This window comes from Schistocerca cancellata, chromosome 3 (genome assembly GCF_023864275.1).
Source record: "Schistocerca cancellata isolate TAMUIC-IGC-003103 chromosome 3, iqSchCanc2.1, whole genome shotgun sequence".
Classification (NCBI taxonomy): domain Eukaryota; kingdom Metazoa; phylum Arthropoda; class Insecta; order Orthoptera; family Acrididae; genus Schistocerca; species Schistocerca cancellata.
Window position 1 is genome coordinate 326,735,352 of NC_064628.1, and position 12,779 is coordinate 326,748,130.

The 12,779-nt window shown below is 43.4% G+C and overlaps 1 protein-coding gene across 1 annotated transcript in view; it reads left to right on the forward strand.

Moving 5' to 3' along the window:
- Positions 1-12,779, forward strand: part of LOC126176709 (sialin-like) — an 85,336-nt gene that overhangs the window by 36,937 nt on the left and 35,620 nt on the right. The window contains exon 4 of the mRNA XM_049923876.1: positions 9,855-9,939. Within this exon, the coding sequence (XP_049779833.1) occupies positions 9,855-9,939 (85 nt within the window). The remainder of the gene's footprint in view (positions 1-9,854; positions 9,940-12,779) is intronic.

The following is a 12,779-nucleotide window of genomic DNA, read 5'->3' on the forward strand; positions in this document are numbered from 1 at the left end:
CTCCTGGAACACTGCGTTTTATGAAGGCTGATGAAGAAACGGAATATTTGATAATTTGTGCCACATTAGAAGATATTCAATATTAAGCAGAAAGATAAAGTGCAATACAAAGACATATGAAAAAGAATAGGTGAAGTGGTAAGTAGGCAAAATGGAGCGTTGTTAACGGAACAGTAAACAGTGTAACAGGGCTGGAAGGAGCAATAGAAGGGGAGAGATAAGTAGGACAAAATTTAGAATATGTGATTTAGTGTTTGACAGTGTAGACTGTAATATTCTCACTGGAATTCTGAAGGTAGTCGGTATAGTGAGCGAACGGTATCCACAACTTGCACAGAAACCAGAAAGCAAGTGAAATAGTCGGAGATCATGAAAGGGAAGCAGTGGTCGAGAAGCGAGTGAGAGAGGATTGTAACCTTTCCCGGTTGTTATTCAATCTCTGGAATGAGGAAGCAGTTAAGGAACTCAAAGATAAATTCGGAAAGTGAATTAGCGTTCATGGAGAAGAAATAAGAATATTGAGGTTAGTCGATGGTACTGTAATTCTATCAGAGACAGCAAAGAAATTAGAAGATTATTTGTTCGGAATGGGTTTTCTAAAAAAAGAAAGAAGAGATACTTTAACATGAAACATTAATTAAAATGATAGGAAGTATTTTCTGAAAGTATTTCTCTGCAGTATAGCCATGTATGGAAGTGAAATGTGGACGATAAGCAGTACAGGCAATAAGAGAATAATAACTTTTGAGATGTGGTGCTGTAAAAATGCCGAAGATAAGAGGGAAAATCGAATAACTAGCGAAGAGGTACCGAATCGAATCAAGAAGAAAAAAGAGCTTGATTGGTTGGTAGGACACCTGCTGAAGCTTCAAGATACACTCCTGGAAATTGAAATAAGAACACCGTGAATTCATTGTCCCAGGAAGGGGAAACTTTATTGACACATTCCTGGGGTCAGATACATCACATGATCACACTGACAGAACCACAGGCACATAGACACAGGCAACAGAGCATGCACAATGTCGGCACTAGTACAGTGTATATCCACCTTTCGCAGCAATGCAGGCTGCTATTCTCCCATGGAGACGATCGTAGAGATGCTGGATGTAGTCCTGTGGAACGGCTTGCCATGCCATTTCCACCTGGCGCCTCAGTTGGACCAGCGTTCGTGCTGGACGTGCAGACCGCGTGAGACGACGCTTCATCCAGTCCCAAACATGCTCAATGGGGGACAGATCCGGAGATCTTGCTGGCCAGGGTAGTTGACTTACACCTTCTAGAGCACGTTGGGTGGCACGGGATACATGCGGACGTGCATTGTCCTGTTGGAACAGCAAGTTCCCTTGCCGGTCTAGGAATGGTAGAACGATGGGTTCGATGACGGTTTGGATGTACCGTGCACTATTCAGTGTCCCCTCGACGATCAGCAGTGGTGTACGGCCAGTGTAGGAGATCGCTCCCCACACCATGATGCCGGATGTTGGCCCTGTGTGCCTCGGTCGTATGCAGTCCTGATTGTGGCGCTCACCTGCACGGCGCCAAACACGCATACGACCATCATTGGCACCAAGGCAGAAGCGACTCTCATCGCTGAAGACGACACGTCTCCATTCGTCCCTCCATTCACGCCTGTCGCGACACCACTGGAGGCGGGCTGCACGATGTTGGGGCGTGAGCGGAAGACGGCCTAACGGTGTGCGGGACCGTAGCCCAGCTTCATGGAGACGGTTGCGAATGGTCCTCGCCGATACCCCAGGAGCAACAGTGTCCCTAATTTGCTGGGAAGTGGCGGTGCGGTCCCCTACGGCACTGCGTAGGATCCTACGGTCTTGGCGTGCATCCGTGCGTCGCTGCGGTCCGGTCCCAGGTCGACGGGCACGTGCACCTTCCGCCGACCACTGGCGACAACATCGATGTACTGTGGAGACCTCACGCCCCACGTTTTGAGCAATTCGGCGGTACGTCCACCCGGCCTCCCGCATGCCCACTATACGCCCTCGCTCAAAGTCCGTCAACTGCACATACGGTTCACGTCCACGCTGTCGCGGCATGCTACCAGTGTTAAAGACTGCGATGGAGCTCCGTATGCCACGGCAAACTGGCTGACACTGACGGCGGCGGTGCACAAATGCTGCGCAGCTAGCGCCATTCCACGGCCAACACCGCGGTTCCTGGTGTGTCCGCTGTGCCGTGCGTGTGATCATTGCTTGTACAGCCCTCTCGCAGTGTCCGGAGCAAGTATGGTGGATCTGACACACCGGTGTCAATGTTTTCTTTTTTCCATTTCCAGGAGTGTATTAATTGAGCAATGGAGGGAACTGTAGTTGTAAAAATTGTTGAGGCGCCCAAGGCTTGGTTACAGTAAAACAATTCAAGAGGATGTAGGATGCAGAGGTAAATAGGCTTGCGCGACGTACGAGGCGTGTGTTTTTTTAAGTAAGTACCGTTTTGAAATAAAAATAAAACAAGTAGACTTTCCTTAGCAATTTATTTTTACATGAAAGCCTGTACTTGAATCTACTTTTCTCCATAATGCCTACCCATATTAAGGCTCTTACCGTACCGTACAACCACGTCTGCATACCATACTCGCAGAAATCTGCCGCCTGAGCATAACTTTCGATGATGATGAGCGTATGGCATTGGTGGCCGGGAGACCACTCGCGGGGCGGTTCGGCAGAGAAAATCCCTGACCCCACCGGGAATCGAACCCGGGACCCCATGCGCGGGAAGCGAGAACGCTACCGCAAGACCACAAGCCACGGACATAACTGTCGATAATTTGAACGTTGTGCAGCAACTGCATAAAGTACACATCTTGATACTTTAAGAGTCATGGGATGGTACGGAATATGTGAGAGCTTTTAAAGGTGTTCGTACGAACGTGCATAATGAGGAACGAAATGGGCGACCTTCAGTCATTACTGACGATTTGGAGCAGAAGGTTGATAAAAACTGAGACGGAACAGACGCTTTGCGATTACGACGTTGTGTGATGAGTTTCCTCAAGTGTCAAGACGTGTGCTTAATGCAACTGGTACAGAACGTTTGAATTATCGAAAGCTACGCTCAGGTGGCAGATTTATACAAGGATGGTATTGAAAGCTGGTTGTACTATACGATAAGTGCCTTACTATTGGTGGCAGCTATGTAGAAAAGTAGGTTAAAGTACAGGCTTTCATGTAAAAATAAAACTGGTAAGAAAAGTCTACTTGTTTTATTATTTATTTCAAAACGGTACTTACTAAAACAAAAGTGCGACTCCAAGACTGGAGTGGAGAGCTGCATCAAACCAGTTTTCGGACTAAAGACCTCAACAACAGGACAGCATAGCCTTCAGAGGACATTACGTGTAGTATGTGTGAAAAGACGACGAGGTAAGAACAGATGGAAGACGCCGTCAAATCTAGTGAAACACTGATGACTTGTACAGAGCGAACCACATTTATTTATTTATCTTATTATAGCACATACACAAAGGTAACAAAATTACTACACGTTAACATGTAAGCACAGCTCTCCGGCATAAAATAACACAAATGACAACAGCTATATACGGATATTAAGGTCTTTTATGTATTTTATAACATCATTCGTCGCTGTCAAGAAATCTTTGAAAGGACCTTTTTAGGCACGTTTGGGACATGTCGATATAACACGAGCAACTGTTTGTCGTTCCGCACCACAGTCATACGACGGTGATGAAGATTTGCTCAACTTGTAAAGAGCATCTGTTTGCGTCCGCGACATACCATACGTCACGCGTGTACTCTGGGTGGTGCTAAAGAACAGTCAGTTCATAGCAAATATCAAAAGCCGAGAAACAGAGACAGCCAGATAATCTCAAAGATCTCGTGGCTAAAATGAATTTGCCACAAGGCATGGAGTGAACCGACAATTTTACACTGAGCAGGTTTCTGACGGAAAGAGGCGCCGCGCATTTGCCTGCAGTGATGTCAGAAAACTGCAAGTAGATTACAGTTTCCGCACACAAGAGAAATGGGAACTAATGTCTTCGTCAGCCTCGTCTGTAAATATGCTCGTATAAATAAAATAAACAACAGTGAGCTTCACATTTACGTTTACTAAGGTCGCTAAAAGGAAGCTTATTAATAAACTACTGAAGATACATTTCAATAATGTAACAACAGCATCACCACACAAAAGCTCACATTTCGGCATGAACAACAGCGCGAAGAAATGTGAATAGCAAACAGTACGGTTATTGAAAGAATGCCGATAGGTGAAGGCAGATAATGGAAAAATTTGATTCTGTGTTTAATATGCTCAAGTGTGCTGCAAAAGGACGTAGATAAACGGGCAAGGGATTAAAGTGAAGCTTCTATGAGGTATAGCGTCTCTAACGTAGTAATCAGGATAACTGTACAGTAAGGTTGTTTACTCCCAAACTAACACTAATATAGTTATCAGGATAACTGTACAGTAAGGTTGCTTACACTCATCACACAGGAGTTGGCAGTTGCGTTACGGAATGTTCTGATGTGTTTTCTTCTTCTTCTTTTTTTTAAAAATTTTTTTTGAGTAGTCTCGACAGATGCACGAAGGAGGGCAATGGACTCTAGAGGCAGTGAATTACATAAACTGGATGTCAGTTTTACCAGACACGTTGCAATAAAGAACAGTAGCCCACCGCATTTGATGATCACACACTTGAATGCTTTTGTGGATCGCTGTAAGAATAAAACTAACTCCTTTTACAAATTTTACCTTTGGATCATCGACGTCACTTGGTATCCTTTGAACACTTCAGTTAGAATAGAAACTGGTGAAAGGAACAGTGAGACAAAATGTTTTCTTTAAGCTTAATGATTTTGCTTTTGTGCACTAGATAATTCCCTTAGGGTTTCTCGCCACAAATAGTGGTGTAATAATTGTTCATTGCACTCAGTACTAGGCCCCTGTAACATTGTAGGTCGCAGAACTGTCCCTAATGCGCAAGAAGAATATTTCTTATGTCCATACAGCTGGCGCACAACCAAGAAATCCTATGAAGTGTTGTTCCAGTAGCTCGGTCGTTAGTTCACTTACTTAACAGTATTACACACATGTTGGCGTGTGAGCCAACTGCTTCAACATGCTTTTAGATGGTATATAACAATAATTAAAAGCCCTATACCTTGAAAGGCAATGATTCCGTTTTTCGGGCAATGACACAGTTGCCGCAATTCTCAAGTCCGAGAGTTTACAGCTCCTGGAAGTACCTCTTTTATATATCACTGTTTGTTACTAAACACACAGTCTGAACACTTTTTGCAACACTCTGAGAACGTCTTATATCTCGAGAACACAAATGGTCGGAAAGTTAGCTACACATCTTCGACGCACCTCGACAATCTGCAGAGTTCATCTTCAAAATTCAGTTCTGGTAAAAAAAGGTCTACCACGAACACTAACGCCTATTACTCCGTTAACTACATTGTAATTCCTTACAATGCCTAAACTTAACTTATTCTTATATTACCGAAAACATCGTCTCAAAGATGAGATCGACAGGAAGTGCAAAATGGCTAAGCAGGGATGGTTAGAGGACAAATGTAAGGATGTAGAGGCTTATCTCAGTAGGGGTGAGATAGATACTGCCTACAGGGTCTATACAAGGGCGATGTACTTGAGGACAATATAATAGAAATGGAGGAGAATGTAGATGAAGATGAAATGGGAGATACGATACTGCGTGAAGAGTTTCACAGAGCACTGAAAGACCTGAGTCGAAACAAGGCCCCGGAAGTAGACAACATTCCATTAGAACTAATGACGGCATTGGGAGAGCCGTTCCTGACAAAACTCTACCACCTGGTGAGCAAGATATATGAGACAGGCGAAATACCTTCAGGCTTCAAGAAGAATGTAATAATTCCAATCCCAAAGAAAGCAGGTGTTGACAGATGTGAAAATTACCGAACTATCAGTTTAATATGTCACAGCCGCAAAATACTAACACGAATTCTTTACAGACGAATGGAAAAACTGGTAGAAGCCGACCCCGGGGAAGATCAGTTTGGATTCCGTAGAAATATCGGAACACGTGAGGCAATACTGACCTTACGACTTATCTTAGAAGAAAGATTAAGGAAAGGCAAACCCACTTTTCTAGCATTTATAGATATAGAGAAAGCTTTTGACAGTGTTGACTGGAACACTCTCTTTCAAATTCTAAACGTGGCAGGGATAAAATATAGGGAGCGAAAGGCTATTTACAATTTGTAGAGAAAGCAGATGGCAGTTATAAGAGTCGAGGGGCATGAAAGGGTAGCAGTGGCTGGGAAGGGAGTGAGACAGGGTGGTAGCCTCTCCCCGATGTTATTCAATCTGTATGCTGAGCAAGCAGTAAAGGAAACAAAAGAAAATTTCAGAGTAGGTATTAAAATCCATGGAGACAAAATAAAAACTTTGAGGTTCGCCGATGACATTGTAATTCCGTCAGAGACCGCAAAGGACTTGGAAGAGCAGTTGAACGGAATGGACAGTGTCTTGAAAGGAGGATATGAGATAAACATCAACAAAAGCAAAACGATGATAATGGGATGTAGTCGAATTAAGTCGGGTGATGCTGAGGGAATTAGATTAGGAAATGAGACGCTTGAAGTAGTAAAGGAGTTTTGCTATTTGGGGAGCAAAATAACTGATGATGGTCGAAGTAGAGAAGATATAAAATGTAGACTGGCAATGGCAAGGAAAGCGTTTCTGAAGAAGAGAAATTTGTTAACATCGAGTATAGATTTAAGTGTCAGGAAGTCGTTTCTGAAAGTATTTGTATGGAGTGTAGCCATGTGTGGAAGTGAAACATGGACGATAAATAGTTTGGACAAGAAGAGAATAGAAGCTTTCGAAATGTGATGCTACATAAGAATGCTGAAGATTAGATGGGTAGATTACATAACTAACGAGGAGGTATTGAATTGAATTGGGGAGAAGAGGAGTTTGTGGCACTACTTGACAAGAAGAAGGGACCGGTTGGTAGGACATGTTCTGAGGTATCAAGGGATCAAAAATTTGGCATTTGAGGGCGGCGTGGAGGGTAAAAATCGTAAAGGGAGACCAAGAGATGAATACACTGAGCAGATTCAGTAGGATGTAGGATGCAGTAAGTACTGGAAGATGAAGAACCTTGCACAGGATAGGGTAACATGGAGAGCTGCATCAAACCAGTCTCAGGACTAAAGACCACAACAACAACAATAACCAAGAACATCACAAAAACTTTCATCGTCTCACTTACCATTGCTATGGCAGTGATATTAGTTAAGTGGAGGTTAGGATATTGACTGTCCGGTGTCTGAGATATCGAAAACATTAAGAGTAGGCCTATTACAGTGTTCTCGTGCGCACTATCAATGACAGCCATTTTATGTACGCGTATAAACCAGGTGGTTATAATTAAACTGACGGTGTTCCGAATGCTGCAAAGTGAGCTGTGTACATGGCAGAACACTGAAACACCGCAGGTATGTTCATCGGTCGGTGCGCTCATCGAGTACGCTGAAAGAATAATGCTTCCGCTTTCTGCCACCAGGTGAAAATAGGGCGCTGTAAGCAGTCAGCATATGAAATATTTTCTGTTTTCCCATCAGTATGCTGTCTGTCGGTTGGCAACGCTTATTGATTTCTTTTGTGAAGTGACTACTGGTGTAACGAGTTAAGAAGGTTGAAGTTTTCCGTACGAAGCGCAATACCTGCCGAGAAGAGAGACAGTGCACTGTTGATGAAGGTTTTTTTTTATCAGAACAACAGCAATAGCAGCGCTGCAGTACTGAATATCGTTGTCAGAAACAGCTGCCAATGTCAATAACGGGCTAAAGAATATGATTAAATAATTCGGAGAAATAGGTGAATTAGGTGGTGTAGCAGGGAAAGGCGGTGGCCCATTCCCCCGACAGTTCTCGATGAAGCAGTTGTAGCTATAGTCGACTGTGCAGAACATGCCTCAAATTCTGCTACCAACGCTCGAGATTTGTCCCAAGAATTGTTTTTCCTGTGGTCAACAGTTCAAAAAATTTTGCAGCGCGGTTTATACTGGCATCCCTACAAGATTCAGAACGTGCGCAAAATGAAGCCCCAGGGCAGGCTACAAAGCCATGACTCTTCCCTTCGTTTTGTAGCACGCATGGAAATGGATAACATGTGGCTGGGGAATATTCTTTTGATGAACGCGGCACATGTTACTCTGCGCGATGCCTTGAAGCACAGAACTGTCGCATGCGGGGTTCTACTCCGCCATATGGCATACAGGAACATCCACTGCCCTCAGCTTACGTGACTGTGAGATGTGGTCTCACAAGCTCCTTCATTCTCGGTCCATTTTTCTTCCAGGAGATGACTGACACATTGTGGACTAGTAAGATGTACAGTGAAATCTGCACGTTATAAGGACCTTCTTGTGCAACATCTGATTCCAGCGCTGCAAGAATGCAACCTTGTTCACATCACTGTTTTCATGCAAGATGGGGCGACACCACTTTTCGCTTGCCACATGAAAGATTTGCTTTGACAGAATCGTCGGTAATGACTGCATCATCTATAGGCAATTTTGAGACGTGTGGCCTTCCAGATCTCCCTAAATCAATGTGGCTTCTAGTTGTGGGGATGTTAGAAAGATCGTGTCTATCAGGAATGTACCTGGACTATTCCTGATCTGAAGGCTGGCATACGGCGACATATCGCTCTGATTACACTGCATATACTGCAAGCAGCCGTCGACCGTGCCGTGTTACGGTGATGATGATGTTTGGTTTGTGGGGCGCCCAACTGCGCAGTTATCAGTGCTCATACAAATTCCCAACCTTTGCTCAGTCCAGTCTCGCCACTTTCTTGAATGATGATGAGGACAACACAAACACCCAGTCATCTCGAGGCAGGTGAAAATACCTGACCCCGTCGGGAATCGAACCCAGGACCCCGTGCTCAGGAAGCGAGAACGTGACCGCGAGACCACACCTTGTTACGGATGCAGCAGGTTGCTGAGTCGGGAGACCATACTGCACACATGTTGTAGCTTGTGACCATATCCTAATAAACATTCCACCATCACCGTTATGATGTATTTGATCGTTCCTCCAATTTTCCTGCAACCACAACACATTCTGCCTGCTTACAGCGCCATATTGTCACTTTGGAACTATTATTTTTTTCAGCATACTCCGAGAGCGTGCCGGTTAATGAACATTTCCACAATGTTTCAGCGTCCTTCGACGTACACCGCCCACACTGTAGCACTCGGAACACCGTCAGTTTAATTATAATCACCTAACACTTCAAATTCCTCCTCTTCTATTAGCTGACCTTCGTTTAAGATGAAATTCTCTCACTAAACTTGGGTGACTTTGCTGTAACACGGAGATGTTTACCTAGCATTTGCCAGAAATTATAACTTGCTAATTATTTGGTGATTAATTACTTGTATTTTCTTCATCTATACGCACAAATCACTAAACGCCGACGTACTATTGTTCATGAAACAAAAAATCACATTAAAAGTTTAAGCAAGTTGACGATGCTGAAATATATCAACAGCATGTGACACACACGAGAAGCTATATTTTATCAAAGATATGTAAGTATACCGTTTCGATCCATCAGGACCTCTGTCAATGACAATACCATTGCACTCTATTACCTTCTCTGTTGGGGTTGTCCGTAAACCCGTACTGTTTTATGCACTCCAGTTATCATAGAGCAGAAATGGCTGGAGAATGTTAATGAGGTGAATAAGTGCAGTCTATATTGTATTAACTCCGTCTAAGAGTTGAGGTGCATATCCTCTATTTAGCTCAAGTAATAGCTTCACATTTTTTGCAGAGAAAATTCATAAAATACTTTCTTTTTATTTCCAGGGTGGTATTATACCGGCTATACAAACAATTATATGTAGATGGGCGCCTGATCACGAGAGAAGCAAGTTTTCTGTCATTTACCTTGGTAAGTTAAATATTTTACATATGACATAATAGTAATTGTGGGATTGTGCAGTATAGAATACGTCGATCAGTGCTGAACTTTCAGCGAGGGTTTCATATGTACAGGTGGTTTTGCAATTTTTAAATTATTTCCCAAATATCCTCTCAGTTTCTCTAACAGTTTTGCCATGACTAGCTTCTGTTACTTTAGTCACTGTTGTCTGATTTCCATGGACGCCTCTATACTCCAACTGACTTAACGAAACATTTTCACTGGTATTCTTCGCTAGTCTGTTTTGCTTTTACCGTCGGCACTTTCTCTCATTGTGAATAAGTGGGATTCAGATAACTGTCCGACTACCAGAGTTAAGTTTTTCGTGGCTTCTCTAAGGCGAATTCAGAGCCTGTTCTCATCAGAAGGGTAGGTACAGCAGACTTCTTTTCCCATCCTCGCCCTCTCTGAGGTCATGGTCGCTTCTAATGACATCGCTATCGACGGCGTTTTAAACACTAATCTTCCTTTTTCTCCTTATAGTTTCTTCGTATCAATTTTCACTGTGCGTGCAAAGAGTCAACGGTCACACGAAATTCTAAAGAGGTTTATAACCATCAGATGTATTCATTGTTTCATAGGATACACTCAACATAATTTTTAATTTAATTTCGTCCTGGTAAGACTTCTTTCATTTTTATTTCGTCTGTAAGAATGTGTTAAGGTCAAACATGTTGCTATTCACAGAAAGTTCTACTACGTCTAATCTATGTCGTTTCTCCTACCATACCTGAAATTTTCCTATGATAAATCGCTCTTTAGATTCTCTCCAATTTTCGCTTTAAAATATCTAATTATCACGTGGCGGACAGATTTTATGTCTTCCATCAGTTTCTGTAACTCTCTGCATAGGTCATAGTATTGTTTACAATATTCTTATTTGTAACAAAGTATAAACCAGAATTTCCTCCTTGCTCTGTCCCTCTCTTTTTCGCCGCACTTGTAATGATCAAATTACATCACACTGTTTTTCCGACTTCACTATTTTAGGAGTTCGAAGTACTTCATATCAGACAAAACTGAAAAAAAGCAATTGCATTTGGGCGTCTAAGGTCCATGTTATTATCTGTTTTTTAGCCAAACTTAATGTAGCAAGCTATCAGTGCGGAAGTAGTATATGTAGCCTGTGTTCCCTCTTAACATCACTCGCAGTATTCTTTCATATTCGCACGCGTCAGTAAGATCTCGAACGAGCCCATCCAAGGTGCATTAGCCTTGCAGGGTCCGAAGAGAAGAGTCTGGCGAGACGCGACAAGACTGCTAATTCTTGCAGCAGTTTCAACCTATACCAGAGTTCTGAATGACCAACACGACCAGGTAGGATGTCGATCATGTACTCTAAAGTTTCCAACCAACATCGTGTGGCAGTCAGGAGTGCAGTTTGGTGAGCAGCTTAACCTGTGTAGCGACCCGTTATTTCGTGTCCTTGTGGATGCTAACAGCTACAAGCTGTGAGCCTCTGGACAGGACACTGGGGTCTTCTCTGATTGGTTCCATTAATTGACACTACGACGTAACTTAGCCTCTACCTCCAGGTCCTAAGAATTAGTATTTTATTACTATTTACATATCTTGCACACGTTTCTTAACGTTACTTGACGTTGTTAGACTTATCATACTTTATCTGTTTGCATTTGGTTACTCAGAAAGACAATAGTGTCGATAATGAACTGTTGGCACGGGCTCACTTTTTATGCAGTGACAGCCTCACCGATGCCTCATCCAACGCTACACCTGCCTCTTACGTCCCTTACATGGTGGAGGAGGGCTGCAGCAACGTCACACAGACACACAAAATTAACACAACTGAAATTAAATCTGACTGACTGGGCAATCTAGTGTTAACGTGGCATAGTGGTGGACCTTCCACTGTGTGGAAGACGAGAACATTGTGTCATTACTTTCTGGCCCAACTGGCTCCCTCTCGGGGTCGCATTTTAATACAGTGCCCAGTTGCGTTAATTTGACCACCTGTCAAAAGTCCGAATTACTGCCTTTTGCAGCGCGGACTGCTGCGAGACATGTAGGAAGAGAGTCAGTGAGGCTATGGAGGGTACCAACAGTTATGTGGAGCCATGCTGCCTCCAGTGCCATTTACAGCTGCATAAAGTTTCTCGGTTGAGAAACCACGACGCGAACAGCCCGATTGAAGTTGTCCTACAGATTCTCGATTGTGGTTAAATACGGGGAGTTTGATGAACAGGAGATTACTCGTGGTCCACCATAGTTGCTGCGGCGCCGTTTTTTGGTACAGCCATTTTGCCGTACACGGTATACTTTAATCATGGCGGCACATGTACAGTTTCCAAATTAAGCTGTTTTGGAAATGCTTCCATCCTTGGCCCGAAAGCCAATGATCGTGCCCGTTTGGACGTCAGATAAATCGCATTGGGACAACGGCTGCACTGTTTTCCATCCCCCGCCCCCGACAAGCTGCCAACTGCCGTCTGTGAGTGGGTGAAGCACGTTGACGTCGGACATAGGGGACATTAAGGGGACGTTTACTATCTTTGGCCCGAAAAAAGCATGTTCTTTGAGAATTTTTTTCTTGAGATGTGTTATAGATATCAATGTCAAATTTGCTCAAAATATTTATTGATATTTCCTCTACAAACTGGAATTTTTTCGACCGGAAATGTCGAAGAGCAAAGGCGGAAGTGCCGTCGGAACGAAACAAAATTTCGATGTAGACCTCCACGCGCGGTATGTCACAGGTCAGCCTGCTCGTCTGAAATCAAAATTGAGTTGACGTTAGCGAAGTATATAAGATTCTTTAGGAGCTGTACCTCGCTTAAGTTATTTGGACCTTA